General features: G+C 38.0%; 1 protein-coding gene across 4 annotated transcripts in view; it reads left to right on the forward strand.

Annotated features, from left to right (window-relative positions):
- Positions 1 to 16,939, forward strand: part of NFATC1 (nuclear factor of activated T cells 1) — a 212,402-nt gene that overhangs the window by 143,635 nt on the left and 51,828 nt on the right. The window contains exon 9 of one of the 4 annotated variants that reach the window (XM_069095008.1): positions 7,169 to 7,646. The exons of the other annotated variants lie outside the window; for them this stretch is intronic. Within the exon in view, the coding sequence (XP_068951109.1) occupies positions 7,169 to 7,251 (83 nt within the window). The 3' untranslated portion in view covers positions 7,252 to 7,646. Of the gene's footprint in view, positions 1 to 7,168; positions 7,647 to 16,939 lie in introns of those variants that run through there. 4 annotated transcript variants of the gene reach the window in all.

The following is a 16,939-nucleotide window of genomic DNA, read 5'->3' on the forward strand; positions in this document are numbered from 1 at the left end:
ATCAGGAAGCAAGAAATGATACTGGTGCTCTCACACATGTCTCACAATGTACCTCTCCCAAGATGTGCTGTGAGAGATACTGAAACCTCTCCCTACGTAAAAGGGACTCCTCTGTGCTCATATTATGCAGGTAGAAGGCATATAATGGAAAGAAGAGTAGATCTGGACTCCTAGAGGACCTGAGTTTGAGTAATTTTATTGCTTTTTATCTGTGTCATTTCACCTTTTGGGCCTGTTTCCTCATCTGTAAAATGAAGATGCTGAACCACATGGTTTATAAAACTTCTCTGATTCTTAATCTTCTGATTTTTAAAGGTCTTAAGGGCTCCTGATAACTATATAGATGGAAAAAAATGAATATCTCCAAGATAACATTGCTGCTTTCCCCAATTCACATAGAATATAAGTTCTTCATGATCAGGAATATTTCACATTTCCCCCTAGGTTCCCCAGGTTCCCTAGAACCTGGTATGTGGCAGGTGCCTAATAAGTGCTTGTTGAATGGATGAATAAATGAATAGTAGACTTGCACATTCTAATTTGTAAGTAATTAAGATATAGGGATTGCATTATTCCCTAGTCTTCTGAAGTTTTCACACCTGGTTCCATAGGGCTTATATTCAGTCAGGTCTTTTTGAAGAGTTCGGGCATCTAACAGTTTGCAGACTCAAGAAATTCTCTTTTGGTCATGCTGTTAAGTGTACCAATCAGTGACACAGGTTCTAGTATAAACTAGCAACCATCAGTGCAGATGTTCTGAAGTGATTTGTCAAGAAGAAAGTGTCAAAAGAAATAATTGGAGTTTGGAGATGGAATTATACAACAGTCAGCACACTGAATGGGGACAGCACATGGAGCTCCAAGCACATGTTATTCTTCTTGTACCCTCTGACTCATTTACAGCATCTTTGGGCTTCATCCTTTCCATTTTTCTTTTTGATAGTTGCTTTGCCCCCCAAAAAAATCTTTTTCACGGCTTTCTTAATCCCAGCATAGTTAGAACCATCCAAGCACTCTAAAAGTATAATGCTGACTTTAAATGTTTATTTACTTAACTTTTGTGTCAAAGAAGTAGAAGTGATTTGATTCAACTGGAAATGTTTTGGTGATGCTGCTTCTCCCACCTCTGGGTCTCAATTCCAACTTCTTTTAGACAGACACATGGCTGTGGAATGCTGGAGGTTATGCCTCCAGGGACTCTACTAATGGATCCAACTTTCTTCTTTCTCTCTCCTACCTTCTTATGCCCTTCTGTTCTGTCCTTAGGTAATTGACTATAATGATGCATTCCCTTTTAGGCCAATGGCATCAGTACATGGAGAACTGGCTAACTCTGGGGAATGTTTCTTTTCCAGGTTGAAACATCTTTCCTCGAATTGAAATGGCTCACTTTTGTGCCATGTGCTTTTATAACTTTTTTTTTGGCGGCTCTATAGTTGCATCTTTGCCTTTGACATTTAGTACTGTAACTAAATCAGCCATGACTGTGCATGAGTCCTGTTTCCTATTAAAATAAAAAAAAAGTATCAAAGCATTAGTTTGAATTGGGACATTATACTACTTTGTTATAGACACAGGAACACAATGTCTTTTAGAATACTCTAAAGAAATGATAGTTTCTTGTGCTCCATTTTAATCATTCCCCTCCCCACATTCTGCCAACCATTAATATCGAGGTGCTTTTCCTTGATGCCTTTTTGTGTCTGTAGGGAAAGTCCAATCTTTCTAGGCTCAGTAAACCACCAATATATAAGTAAAGAATCAACCTCATTTAAACCAATTCAGACTGACAGACTCCCAGTATACTCATTTGCTTGAAGGGTCTCAATGAGTATTATTGTATACTTGTGATCCAAGTAGACTAGATCTTGGGTCAAGGGGGTGACTGACATGCCCAAAATCCTCTTCTTAGGGACATACCTGGGGGTTGCTTATTATGGTAGCTGCAAACTTCCTGAGATGTATTTCTAAAAGTAAATTCAATTCTACATTTTGTATGGTGCTCATTTTATTTTTCCTGTGGTGGCCTGACTTTGATCATATTTGATGGGAATAGGCCAGAGTAGTGTACTTAGAATATTTGACAGAATTGAGTTTTTAGTCCCCAAAATGCCCAAAACAAATATTTAGTACATATTTTAATGGATGTGTGGGCACTGGCATATAGAGGAATTTTCAGGAAGAGAATATAGTGACTTTACATTAAACATCTGTACTACTGAAAATGAAACCCCTAGACTTTGTCACTCTAGTAGCAGAGATGACACTTTTGGCCAGCTCATGACATCGATCACAAACCAAACCAATCATATCTATCCATATGGAATTATTGTTAGGCTAACCCAATGGACTGTTTGTGAAATGTTGGCCATACTTTTGAAATGACCATTTTGTATCTTGCTTCATGTTCTTTTTGTTATAAACCTTTGGACATTCTATCTATACAGTGATGAATTCTGCTTTCCATCTCTAACTTTCTAAGTATTAGATTTGAACTTATGGGTAGCTAAATTCATGTTTTGATCATATATTGGAGATATATTAACTCTTTCATACCTCTAGGATATCATTTAGTGTTTGGGAAGAAATAATTTCTTTAATAAATTCAAGTATTCTCTCAGAGCAGAATAGAACCATTGTTAAATTCCCTATGTGTTGTTATGGATTCCCCCCACCACCACCAATTTTAGTAGATGGATAAAGAAATAAAGATGAAGGCATAGTCTTTGAGATAGTTCAGAAAAATGTACAAAAAAGGAGTAGGCACAGGATGACTGCAGTTACTAACCACAATTAGAAGAGAATCTGGATATTACAAATGTGAAAATTTTCAAACTTTCATAACAATAGGCTAATATTCTCCTCCCCCCCCCACACACACCATTTCCTTAATTTCTTTAAAGAATTTTATCTTTCAAAATTTTCTGCAAACTATTTAGTCTTAGATTTTGGGTTTCCTTGGTTCACTTTGTTTCAAAGGTCTGTGGTTTCTGCTTGGTCTATGTATGCTGAATTTTCTGTCAAGTGGTTTGGTTGATATGAATCCTGATTGGATGCTGGGAAAGTCTCTGGGTCTTTGAGAAGAGTTCAGTTTAAGAAAAGGGTATAGAGACATCTATATGACATCAGAAAAAGCCAATAAAGAAAGTATTCAAATGCTTTCAAAATCCCATATGCCTCATTTAACACTGACTTCTAAAATATAGAGAAAGGATTTGTATGTAGAGCTGACTATTCTATAGGAAGTAAAAGTGGAGAGGCAAACTACATATTGAAAGATGATTGTTTTAAGCTTATGAGAGAATATAAAAATGAGATCCTAGTTTGGGGAATGATGAGCAAGAGTGAGTCTGTTTCCCTGCAGAGGGAGTGGCATGTGGGTTACTGGGTGGTAAATAGACTGAGCAGGGAGGGGTATAATAGCAAGGAGACTGAGGGTAACCACAGACTATCCAGTGACCCCTTTATCAGACCTACTCTCAGTACCACTGAGGGAGCAAGGGTATTATTTTAAGCAATCATACTGGGCAAAAGCCATCAAAAACAAAAGGAAGTGTGAGTCAAGAGTAGCTGAACACCCAAGATGCCTATTCATTAAATACGTGAGTGTGTGTGCACATACAGTGCAAGGCAGGTCACTTTTGAGCAAATTGACAAAGATTTATATACTTCCAAACAGAATAAACTGCTCTATCTCTGACCCTAATAGTTGTAGTCATTTTTCAGTGAGCATTTTAGAGGAGTTTCTTACATAAATGCATCTTTGAAAAAGTACATTCTCACTCCCTCCTCAAGTCGTATTTCCCATATGCTGTTAACTTACTGGAGACTGCCCTCATTGTGGCTTTTTGTGCCCTCTGACCAGAGTCTAACTAAATCTTACTCCTCACAGCTGCTTGGAAAGAAAGCACACCCTCCAGGGAAGGCTCTTGGAATTATACTCAGTACAAAGTGGAGGACTGGCAATTATTTGGAGAAATCGGATCAGTGTATCTTTTGGTCTTCATTGTATGCCTTGACCATCTCCAGCAATCAACCTAATTGGATAATGATCAAATCTCCACTTAATTTTCTACTGGGAAGACCTCCCCAGTGAAACACTGAGTCATCTACACCTGTAGAATTGTAACCCTCAGAGAGAGGCTGAATCAGCTATTTAACTGATAATAGACTTGACCTTGCATTTCAACATGTAGGCTATGGAAGTATCAGGAGAATTAATCACACTAGACTAGATTAGGAAATATACACAAATTTTTTTTTGAGGGATCATTCCTATAAATGATTTCATCAGTATAGGGAAATTTGAGTGTGGAAGCAGTGTAAAACAGAAACTTTCCTACTAGTGATGCTCTTAGACAGTTGTCTGGGGGTGCTGAGAAGTTAAATAACTTGCCCAGAGTCACACAGGCTGTATATATCAAGACTACATTTGAACACAGGTTCTCTTGACTGAGATCAACTTGCTATGCTTTGTATCACCCTGCCTCTCACAGAGAGTGGGGAAAAAAGCAGGAAGCCAATTTCTCTAAGATCAAGAAAAGTGTCTGGCATAAGTACAGGTTTAGTAACATAAAGATGTGGCTGAAGAAGAGAGAATTTGGAACAAGAGCCTTCTTGCCTTCATCAGATGTTTCAACTTAATAATAAGTCAAAAAGCATTTATTAAGCACCTAGATTATGCCAGGTGATCTGGACAGCCATCCCTTTTCTCCATATGATATAAAAATTGTTTGGCCCCTGGAATTTATCTTTATGATTAATTACAATATCTGCCTCAGGATTCAGTGCCATGCAGACAGTAGAAGTAAATGCCTTCTCTGAACTAGGGTCTTACATTCAGGACAAAAATCAGGAGCAAAATCTACTGCTCCGCTGAAAATACATGACAGAAAGTGGCTCATCTTGAAAAGTGAGAGGTCACGTCTTATATTGCAGAGGGAAAAGAGCTGAAGTAAAAAAAAGAAAAACAACAACTCAGGTGGTTCTAAGAAGACAGTCATTGGAAGGCATCTTACCAGGAGAGGGTGGTGAAAAGTGAAGTTTGGCTCTGAAATCCTTGAATTCATTTAGCTAGCAATGATCGACCGGCCCCTAAACAAAGCCTTCCCATCCCTACTCCCTCACTCTTCACCACCAACACTGAGATCAGCCTGAACCTATTATCCAGCATCCCTTGGATCTTTGAGGTCTGTTTACAGCTCGTTCATGTAGCCAGAATAGATATACATAATGATACAATCAATGTGCCGGATCAGGAAGGTAGGTTTAAAAGCACATAGAGATCTGGCCTTTTTTTTTTTTTTTTGGCAACTTTCATATTTACAGATGTTGTATCTTTCTAACCTTCATTTATGAAGTGATTGCCCCTTTCTCAACAAAATGGCTTGAATAATAACATGGTGCTCAATGAACTCTAATACTTCAACATGACCGTTTAAATCTAAAGTATAACACGAGTTATATATGCATGCCCATGCATGCATAGCAGATGTCCCTGTACTATTTTCATCTGCAATGAATCCCTGTCCTGTTTTAACTTTACTGAATTGAACAATCTAATAGTTTCACAACTGTTGAAAGGAAGGCATCCAGCAACTGAATTACTTGGAAACTACTGTTTGTTCAGATAATGGTATTGTTTCAGATTATAGGCAAGATGTACGCTCAGTACTTCTGTATATTCAGATGCTAAGTCTATATTCATGTATCAAGGCTCATAGAGAACACAGATGTGAAGATGGAGGGAAACATAATGAATTATCCATTTTCTGCAGGTGATTAGTAGGGGAGAAAGACTAGCTTCTCTGCTCCAAAGAGGAGCTTGCTCTCTTTCCTTGGCCCAAAGAAAAGATCATGGGAATTCAACATATAGGCCAGTGAAGACCCAGAAATGCAGCCTTTATGGAATCTATTTGTCTTGGAAACATTTGAACTCCAATATCTGCTTGAGGGTAGTTTCAAGTGAGGTTATTCAAGTTATAATTTGTCTTGGTAAATTATCTGATGTTATCTTCCACTGCCTCATGGGCAGTCAGACTGTCCCCCATTTTGTGGGGGTTTACATCTTTTAGTCCATGAGAATGAGCTTGTGGTTAAAAGATAGAGATGAGGGAGTTAGGAGTTCTGGGTTCTGTTTCCAGTTTATATTTCTGGTCCTGGCCTGAGTCACTGTTCAGCCTTTAGCTTCTCCTCAAAATAACCCCTGATTTCCTCATCTATAGCATAGAAAGAAATTCTTCTTTGTTTATACACTTTGAGATTCTAGGATGAAAGGTAGTACATAGAAGCCAACTATTCATCATTGGATTCATCTTAGATATTATGGAAGAAAGAGGGACTAAACATTTTTTCTAGCTAATGTTCAATCAATACATCACAGGAGACATAGTCTTATGAAAACCTTGTTTGAGTAAGCAAAAAAAAAAAAAACCAACAAAACAGCCCACTGTTTTATTATTAGGGCCCCTTAACCCTAATTTATTGCCCTATTAACTAGATGGATTGTAATAACATTGGCTCTCAGGGATGGAGTGGCTACAGTAGCCACCCTCCTCCCTGTCCATCAACAATATTAATTTGAACACCCAATATGTGGCAGGCATTTACCCAGGTGCCTTGGTTACACTGAGTTCCCCAATCCCTTGCTTTGGGTAGAATAAATTCATGTTTACCCTTCATCAGTTCTTTTCTTTTCTGTGAGACTAAAACTTGTCAGTCATTGAAAACCCAGTTCTTCTGGCTTATGGCTCTTTTAAAATCTCGCTCAAGACTTAGCCATCTTTTTAGTGTAGATAAATTCACACATAGATGAGGCTTCTATGGCATCTGACCCCGGGGAAAGAATCCTCTGCTGTAGCACTGAAAGAACCTCTCAGAAAGCAATAGGGTAGTGAGCTGACGTGTACATGTGGGGTTGCCAAGGAAGGGAGCAAGGGAAGAGAGGAGGCAGGATTTTTAACAACATGATTTCCGCTGACCTGACATTTAGCCATATTAGAGAAGGAAAACTAGGGTTGACATAAATGAAAGGTTTCCATGTATTCATTTATTCTGAATCTTCCACCTCTGATCATATGATATTCATTTCTCTTTTTATTGGTGTATATCTATGCACATCATTGTCTGTACTAGGCCAGATGGAGAAAAGAGTTCATGTGTTTTCTAGGGCTGATGTTACTGCCACTGCCGGACAAGGAAAACATCTTAACTCCCTCTCTCCAAGGAATGGAGATCACCTCAGCTCTATGACCACCCTTCCATCTTTAGAGGCAGGAATCCTGAAATAACTCTTCCCAATGGGAAGGGTAGTGTGAAGTGCTGTATTTTAAAACTAATTTTGAACATGAGATATATCTTATTTCATTTAACAAAAAGAAAATTGGATCTTTGTGACAGTTTTAAAAATTACTATAGATGATATCTTTTGTTGTCAAGCCTGTACATTATTATTCAGATTGTTCTGTCCTTGCTAACAATGTATTTAATGTAAATGAAACCAGTTGTGATGATTATCAGCATTGCACTAACCAATAGTGCTGTCTTGTCCATGAAAAACCTGCTTTGTAAACCTCCAGGAAACTGTGACAATTAGCATTCATCTGTCACATTTTGCTTTCCACAATAAATGTAGATTGTGAACTCGCCACTTGGGTAATGTGGTATTTTTCCGTGTGCCATTGCCTAATATCACACCGAGTTACACTGTGTCATCTTGTGTTACTTTATTTCAAGTCATATCCTAGCATGATATACTGTAACAGGAGGTAACGGGACAGTGCATCATGCTAAGTGTCAGAACTGAATTGAAAAATTCTTTCAGCCTGAGGACTCAAATACCTGTGCTGGTACCTTCCTACATTTTTGCTAGGTAGTGATAAGATTAAATGCCAGATGACCATATGAAGAAGCAGACCGTTTTTATTCCTTTACTAATGTAAAACAGGAGGCATCTTCTTGTATGACTCTGACTTACAGACAGGATGTTAGTATGCTTTGAAATACATACCAAAAAGGCAGCAGAGACACATTCACAGTAGGACAGTATTGGTGCATTTAATCTTTCATGGCCCTAATGGGAATAAAGGGGGAGAGCTTGTCGTTAAAAATATGCCTTTAATTTTAAAATGGTAGTTTTCATGTTTTCCATTTTATCAGTATATGTTGATGAAACTATATATCTTATGGGGCTAGAAAAGGGGCTGGAAAGCTTCTCATCTTTGGTCATTTGCTTTCAAGTAGAGTGGATGGGTATCACAAGAACTATTTAGATAATGACTTACCAATTTTTTTAAGGCATGTGCTATCCAGCCTAGGTCCTAGGGAAGCATTTTGCCTCAGTTTAGCCTTGACCAAGATATATCTCCAGAGACAGTTTAGGGAATACAAAGCTGTAGGAATTGGAATTATTTTCAAGGTTGCTCTACAGTAGCTATCCAAATAAATACTGAAATTCTTGGATAAAGTGGTCTGGGTATATGTAGCCTCATCTGGGCTTTTCCTACATATTCTTTGAGGGGTAGGGTGGGGAAGGAACATATTTCACATATCCAATCATCTTGTCATTTTTTCATGAAGGACAAGTTGCCACCAACTAGGTGTGTGACCTTGAATGAGTTATTTTGTCTCTCTAGATCCCATCTTTAAAGCAGGGGTGGGGTTGAGGAGGGTTGACTTAATAATCTCTAAGGGTTCTTCCATTTCTATTATTCTGTGATTCTGAATCATATTGCTAGATTATTCATTCATCCCATTTCCTCCCATTATAGGCATCTGGTACTGTTTCATTCCCAATTTGGAGGAACTATGTACTTGTAGGTTAAATGAGAAACTGAAAGATATGTAAGAAATGAAGACTCTAGATCAGAGATTCTTACCCTCGGTTTCATGGAGGGGTCCATGAGCTCAGATGGGAAGATAATTAAAATTTTATTTTCACTAACTTCTAAATTAACATCATCATTTCGTTCAATTATAATTTTTAAGAAATTATTCTGAGAATGAGTCCACAGGCTTCACTCAACTGCCAAATACAATCTCTCTCTGTCTCAATCTCTGTCTCTCTCTGTCTCTCTGTGTCTCTGTGTGTGTGTGTGTGTCTGTCTCTGTCTCTCTCACTCTGTCTCTCTCTCTCACACACACACATACACACACACACACACACACACGGTTAAAAACTCCTGCTTTATAGTATAACAGAGACAGTAAGATCTATTATTCCCTTGACCAGAAAGTGAAGTCCTGGGCTGGTGAGAGGGATATGATGTAGTTGAAGTAGCATCATTAATCCACGACAAAAAGAAAATAATATCCATTCTATGTATCAACGCACATTCATAAAGAAGGACATGCTGCTAACAAATCTCTGTGGATGTCAATCTTGTTTTTTATTTATAAGGCTATATTAGAGTAGACCCCAGACAAAGTATTGTATTTCTTTTAGATATATCCTAATGAAGTCTGTTTAAAATTTTTGCTTTTGTCACTTTTCTCATCTAATAAATTTTCCCACTTCATAAGTAATAAGTGACCTCATATAACTGGAGTCCCCAGAACAGCCAATTGGCCATCTTCTAAATAGATATAGTTGATTTCTTAAAGAGAGAAGACCAACATGGTCTAATAATAGTGACTTCAGGATTTTAGCCCACATAGTTGGAGGAGGAAGGAAGAATATTTTTCCAGTCCAGGAGCAAATCTACATATTTGGTTAACATTGACTGAAATCGGTAAACAAGCCTGTTCAGACAACAACTGGTCTCCAATTAGAGAATGGCTATTTTGTTGTATTTTTTTAGCTCAGCTAAGGGTTTTGGTTTGGAACCTTGAACTAGCAAACAAGAATACTAAAGCATAAAAATCAGCAAGTGAACTCTTCTCAGAATTATCCAGAATGAATGCAGCAGCATCAACTCTACATGCTCCCTTTTTCTTCTTCTTTTCAAAGGTTTCCCCACATACAGTAAAAGGCATGTGATTTATGACAGTCCTCTAAAGTTGGACATGTTTACTTTTTAACATGTTAAGAAAATCCTTTCATTTTGAACTCAGACATTTCTTTGACTGAATCTTTCACCCACATTCAGGTCCACACAGAGGGCCATTGTGTAAAGGCAAGTGAGTGGTATGACATCATTTTTGCTAAGTCTTTCCCAATAAGAATCTGAGGTAGCCCTGATTTACACAGGAGTTAATGCTGCTGCCACCACTTGGTTTTAAACAGGTCATAAACAACAGACATCCTAATGGCGCACGTTTTTAGCAGACGGAGATGTCATCTCCATCCTCCACTGGAAGGCTTGGTCAATAAGGTCTATGATTTTGGATTCCTCAGACTTGCTGGAATCACTGCTTCTAATCCAAGCAGCATGTGCTCTCTCCACTATCCCTCTGTGGTAGATAAATTAATACATTGGCATTTACTGTAAGGGTATATTTTGGACTGCACCTTTCATGTCCATGTGAAGCAGACAGGGCACTGTTTTTTTAAAGGTGCCCAGAGAATACTTCCTATAAGAGTAAGGGTAGGTCCTGATGTCTGGCCAGATTTCTAGAATCTGGCTGAAAACCTGGTGCAACTGAGAGCTCTGCTTATCCCGACTGGGTATTAGCATGTTAGCTACCCTATAAACATTTAATTTAATCTTCCAGCCATATTAAAAAAATAAAAAAATGAAAGATCATGAACTCTGCAAGTTACCAAACTAATTTAGAACTTAACCTTTGCCATATTGGACACTAGAGTGTTTTAATTCTTAAACTGGAAAGTTTACGGCACATAGAAAGGTCGCTATTAGACATGTCTGGGGCCATTATTTCACCACTGTTCTCTCTCCATGAAGACTTCTGCCATTGTTAACAGTAACAAGCTCCACTGAGCAAATCCTGCCTCTCAGGTGTGAGGCTGAACTTGGTTTTCTGGCGCAATTCCAGGGCCTGCCATTTCTTGGATTTATAATAGGCTTGAAGCACGTTAACTTGAATCTAGTTAGGGGAGGCAGTTCATAAAACGGTATCTTCTCAGCAGAGCCATTTTAGATGAGGCTGCTTACTTGAGTTTGACACTCCTCCTTGGGATAAAAAATAGCCCTCTGCTTGCTGAAAGTGCGAGTGGAGTCCAAGCAGCTGGAGAGCTTCATGTTGTTAATCATAGCAGGCCAGGTTATGGCTAGAAGCTGTCTCTTTCAGCTGGCAGCCCCTTAAAAAAGGTGTTTGAGCCGACAGCTGACTTCAAATATTTGACTTTCTAATATAAAATAAGTTGGATTACAATACTGGTTTCTATTAAATGTGAGGACATTAATCTCATTCTTGGCATCCCATACCCTACAGCCCTCTCTGCATATATACACTGGTTCTCTGGGTCAGGCACATGAGGCAGACAGTCCAACTGATCTGTATATAAGAAACATATGGGCCTGGGAAGAGAGTGACAGAGAAAACTGATCTATTGAAGGAAGGGCTGTGTTAGTGGCATGTCAGGCTATGTTGCCAGAGATGGAGATTTGGGAGCCAAGACCTTTTATCAGAACTCAGGGCTTCCAAAGTCTAGAAATACCTCTGTCAGGAAGGTGTGTCATTACCAACAGGTAAAAGGTGTTAGAGTACAGTAGGACCCTCCTGTTGGCTTACTTCTGATTGAGGCATTTTCAGACACAGCCACTGGCTTAATCCTTGGACCAGATGGTAAGATGCTATTGTCTCATTTACTCATCAGATAGTTAGCTGAAAGCTAACGAGGGAAAGGAAAAAAGTGGGGTGGAGGTTCATGGCCAGTATGGGCCTCAGAACATTGGCAAGTCTTGTCTTTTAGAGTACTACTGACCTGGGTCACCAGGGTTACCAGGGTCATGATATTGAGTTATCCAAGTGATACACATTCTAAACTCAAATATGTGTGATTTTCACCAAAGGGATCTAAAAATCACAATTCCTTTCAAAATCTGGCAGCAGCACATTAATTGTCCAGTATTTTAAGCTTCTCTATCCCCCTTGGTAATCATATAAACTTGTGGTGAAAGGTAGTCTGGAGAGCACGTCAAAGGCAAGGAATAGAATATGGTCAAATATAACCAGTAGTCTGTGTCATATCTGTCTTTTTTTAACCAGTTGAATAAGAGCTTCTCTGTGAAAATATACAGACCAAGGATAGTATTCATCTTTATGTCTTCACTAGTTCTTCTCCATGGCATTACTACAATGTTTCCAAATAATTTCTTAAAATTTTTAAAGGATTGTGTTCCTTAGCAAATGAAACATTAATGTATGGGGTGGGGAGAGGCAGAGGTGAAGAGGGCTTAGCGGATAGGAGTAGAAAAGATGGAAGTGGAAAGAAGATAGGGTTGTGCCCTCCCTGAACAGCTTAGTTTTGACACTCAGTATAACAGGAGGGATGCAGGTGCTAGGTGGACATGGAGACAAAATTGTCTCACTTGTTTTGCTGTTTAGCAGCTACATATATGACCAACTATATGTCACCAACGATTGTGGGCCATAACTCCTCAAACAATTCACTTGATTCCTTCCTTAGTGTTGACCCATCCCTGATATTCCATCTCACTTTCCTGAAGGAATCCTTTAATAATTATTAAAAGCAGATGTATTTACAAACTGCCAAATGCACTCAGAATGAAAAGTGGTGCTAAACCTGTTCCACCTCAGTCAGGTATCCCTTGTTTATATTGAAAAAAAATATAATTGCTAAAGGATCATGTTTGGGGTCTGCAGATCAATACACTCATGTGTGTGAATGCACGTGTGTGTGTGTGTAACACATTATTCAACTGCCTTGTTACTGTTTTTCTTCTTGCTAAGTATGGCAACCCCAGTAACTCAACAACTCCTAAATTGCCTCCCTATTTGAATGTGCTAAAGGAAACATTTAAAGAAATGTATACATATACATATGCATATATAATATACATGTGTGTCTATATAGTATAGATAATAAGTACAAGTGTTATATATGTATATATACTATATGCTTATATATGTAGGTATATATATATATTATATAGGGAGAGAGACAGAGAGACAGACAGAGAGACAGACAGAGAGAGAGAGAGAGAGAGAGAGAGAGAGAGAGAGAGAGAGAGAGAACAAAAATTAAGACTATATGAAAGTTCAGCATAGGAAGAATCTCAGTCATAAGTTTCAAAGGATGAAAATCCAGCAGGTTATCTTTGCAGGAGTATATCATCTCTAGTGAAGAAGTTCAGGCCATTGATACTATAGTTGCAAAGAAGAATGCCTTAGCATTGTTTAGCCTGGGTGTTTCTGCCATCAAGATGCATCAGGAAAAGTTACTGTTCTAGGATGCTTGTTTACATCTGGTTAGCAACTTTGTGATAGTGTACTGGACCATAATATGAAACATATGAGAATATTTGTTATCTCAGGAGTTCTGTTAAAACAATTTATTAACACATTTGTACCTTTTCTTCTTATGTGGCTCTTATCCTGCTTACTACCTCTTTTAGTGTTTGTACCTGTGATTGTACACAAAGGTGTCTTTGTATATAATTAAAAGAGTATAAAAATAGCTTCATAAATCTATTCTTGAACTGGAATCTCCTTCATTGTAGATGAGGGGGGTTGCAAAAATTTTCCAGTGCACAATATGTGAGCAAATGAAAATACAATCTGAAGGAATTTGATGACAATTCATTATATATGATCCATTCATCTCAAGCAGGGCTTAATCATCTGTTACAAATGGAAGTGTGTGCATGTGTGTGTGTGTGTGTGTGTGTGTTTTAACTAGTAATTTGAAGAAGATTGTACCCAGCCCTAGTAGAAGATGCATAAAAGGTGGTGGTGGCAGAGGGTGAGGGGTAGAGATGTGCGTGGAATGAGCAAAAGAACAGACAAAAAAAAATCAGAATGATGGAATCTGTGTTGGAAAGGTACTCAGAGAACATATAGTCCAACCTGTAGCTAAATAAGGGTTCCTTGTACAACTTAACTGAAGTGTCACTTCAGTCTTTGTTGGAAGACATCTACTTTGAAGTAATTTTTCTTTACACGAAGCCCACGTTTGCCTCTCTGCTACTCTCACATTGCTTCTGGTTCAGCCCCACTGGGACCAAGCAGATTGGGTCTACTCCCTCTTCCCACATGATAGCATGTTCAAATGTTTGAAGACAGCTATTTTGTCTTTCCCCTACTCTTAACTATTCTTTAAAAAAGCCTGAAAATTCTCAGCTTCTTCAACTGATCCTCATATGGGATGATAATGAGTGTCCTTACTATACTGGTTGCCCTCCTTTAGACATTCTCTAGTTTCTCAATATCTTTCCTAAAAAGTGGCACTCAGAATTGAACACTGTATCCCAGGCATGGTCTGACAAAGGTAAAATACATCAGAACTATTAACTGCCCTAGTCTTGAATAATATGCATCTTTTAGCACTGTCCAAGATTCCATTGGGTTTTTGTTTTGTTTTGTTTTTTTGGCTGCCATATCATGTTGTTGACTCATTGTGCTCCTGGGGTACTAAAACTCCCTGATCTTTTTCAGACATTCTTCTGCAGCCATGCCTCCCCTGTTTTCTACTCATGAAGTTGTCTTTTTGAACCCAAGTGTAATGTTTTACATTAATCCCTATTAGAGTTCATCCTCAGATTCAAACCAATATTCTAACCTGATGACATCTTTCTGGATCCTGACTCTGCTATAAATGTTAGCTATCCTGCCTCATTTTGTATTATCTGAAATCTTTATAAGCACATTATCTATACTTTTATCCAAGTCACTGGCAAAGGTTTTCAACAGTATAGGGTCAAGCTCAGATCCCAGGAGCAATCCCACCAGAAATGTCCTTCCAAGCTGACACTAAACCAGAAGTGTATGCACTTGACCAACCTTTATCTCTACATTTTGTTCAAAAGAATAGCTTCAGACTTCATCAAATGTTTTGCTGTAATTTAATTGAATTATGTCTATAGTATTCTCCTGATCTACAAATCTAGCAATCCTTTCAAAAAGTTAAAATGAGGTTAGCCTTTTATTACCTTTCCTTGATGAACTCATGCTAAATCTTTATAGAAAATGACTAATTCCTTTTCTAGATGTTTGTATGCTATCTCTTTGATAATAGTTAATATAATTTCCTCAAGAATTAAGTCTAGTTCACTGGCCTATAGTTTGTTGATTCCATTATTCCCCTTTAAAAAAAAATGAGATACTCATTTTCTCCTAACCTTGTAACATCCTCTCTTTGTCTCTACAGTATTCCAGAAATTTTTGTCAACAAACCAATAAATACATTCATCTCAATTCAATAAGCATCGATAAGCACTATTATATACAAAGTCATATAGGCACTGGGGATGCAGAGTCAAAACTAAAATATCTACTAGTCCTTTCAGTACTCTAGGATGAAACGTTTAGGATCTGATGACCTGAACTTATCAAGGGAAGAAAGGAAGGAATGAAGGAGGGAAGGAAGGAAAACAAGCATTTATTAAGTGCCTACTGTATGCCAATCACCATGCCCAGTCACTTTACAAATATTTATTTTCTTATTGTCTCTCTGTTTACTTGGTTTTTAACTCCTATTTGCCAATTTTATTCTCTCTTTTCTGATCCAAAAATCATCTCCTTGGTGGAAAAGAAAACCCATAAAAGCAAAATATGAGTTGAACACAGCTATATCTTTTCTATCATCATTGTACCATCCACTCAGAAAAGCATTCGTATACTTTCTTCAGTCATCCAGTTTCCCCAATATAGCTTTAAAACCCCCTTTTTACTGTCCTTTACTTTACCTTGCCAGTCTCAACTCATTCTGACTTTAGCACACTTGATACTATTCTTACAGGACCATGATATACTTTTACATGATATACATGATATGAAATTTTGTGTTCATCCTTTATTACTTTCCCTTGCTTCCCTCTTCTGCATATACAATCTGTTTTTTTTAAATTGTAACTAGGAAAATGAAAGTTGAAAAGTGTACTTGCAAAAGGGAGATAGTATTCATGCATATTCTAATTCCTTCTTGAGATGGCAAAGTCTCTAATATTTGTAGATGTATGCAAACTGATTCCATTTTCCTTCTCTTAGACACTTTTCCCCTATTCCTACCTCAAAACACTTAGCCAAGGGGTTTATATTACCCATAAGCATCTTATACATAAATACTGGTTTGTAACTTGGGGGTTTAAGTTTGACACAGAATCCAAATGTGAGAAAGGTTCAGCAACTAAGTATATGGTTAAAGAATATGAGTGTTAGTTGAATATAGTCTCATAATCACTATGTGGCCATCATACCCTAGATCCTCAAATATATACCCACACCAATGACACGGGCTTCAGAAATTATGTCTTTTCTCATACAGTACTTCTATATTGTTAGTCTTGGGCAGGAAAATGGGCAGGTGGAGGAATCCAAGGTGAACTATCCATATCACTAATACACTGGCCACTTGATAGTCCAAGACCCTGTTTGTTACAATGGAATACGCTTTTGGAAAACTATTTGGAAGGTGAAAGGGTGGGGAGGAGCAGAGGAGAGAGATAAAAAAAATGTTTTCAGGTTTTCATTTCTTCTTTTGAAAAAATCAAATCGATTAAATGCTTTTGCATAGCTAGTTATAATGACGAATATCTCTGCAATTGCATTTTTACTGACCTCTAAAAGCCATCTTATTATGCTCAAGTTTACCAAATGTGCAGACATTTATCAAATGGACCATCAGTAGCCGGAGAAATGCAGTAGTACATCCAAGTTAACATTTTTGCTTTGATTACTACAAATCCATGGAGCCCTTGGGTCCAGAGCTTCTACTGCACTGTAGCTATTTGCAAATAGATTTTTATAGCACATTAGTGCTGGAGGAGATTCCAAAGAAAATAGTCCTTTTCAGTATTAGAACCAGCTGTGACTTTCTTGTGCTGATGACTCATTCTCTCTCTCTCTCTCTCTCTCTCTC

This window comes from Petaurus breviceps, unplaced genomic scaffold (assembly GCF_028583685.1).
Source record: "Petaurus breviceps papuanus isolate PSGF00001 unplaced genomic scaffold, PetGlider_PUasm1.0 224, whole genome shotgun sequence".
In the NCBI taxonomy this organism is placed as follows: domain Eukaryota; kingdom Metazoa; phylum Chordata; class Mammalia; order Diprotodontia; family Petauridae; genus Petaurus; species Petaurus breviceps.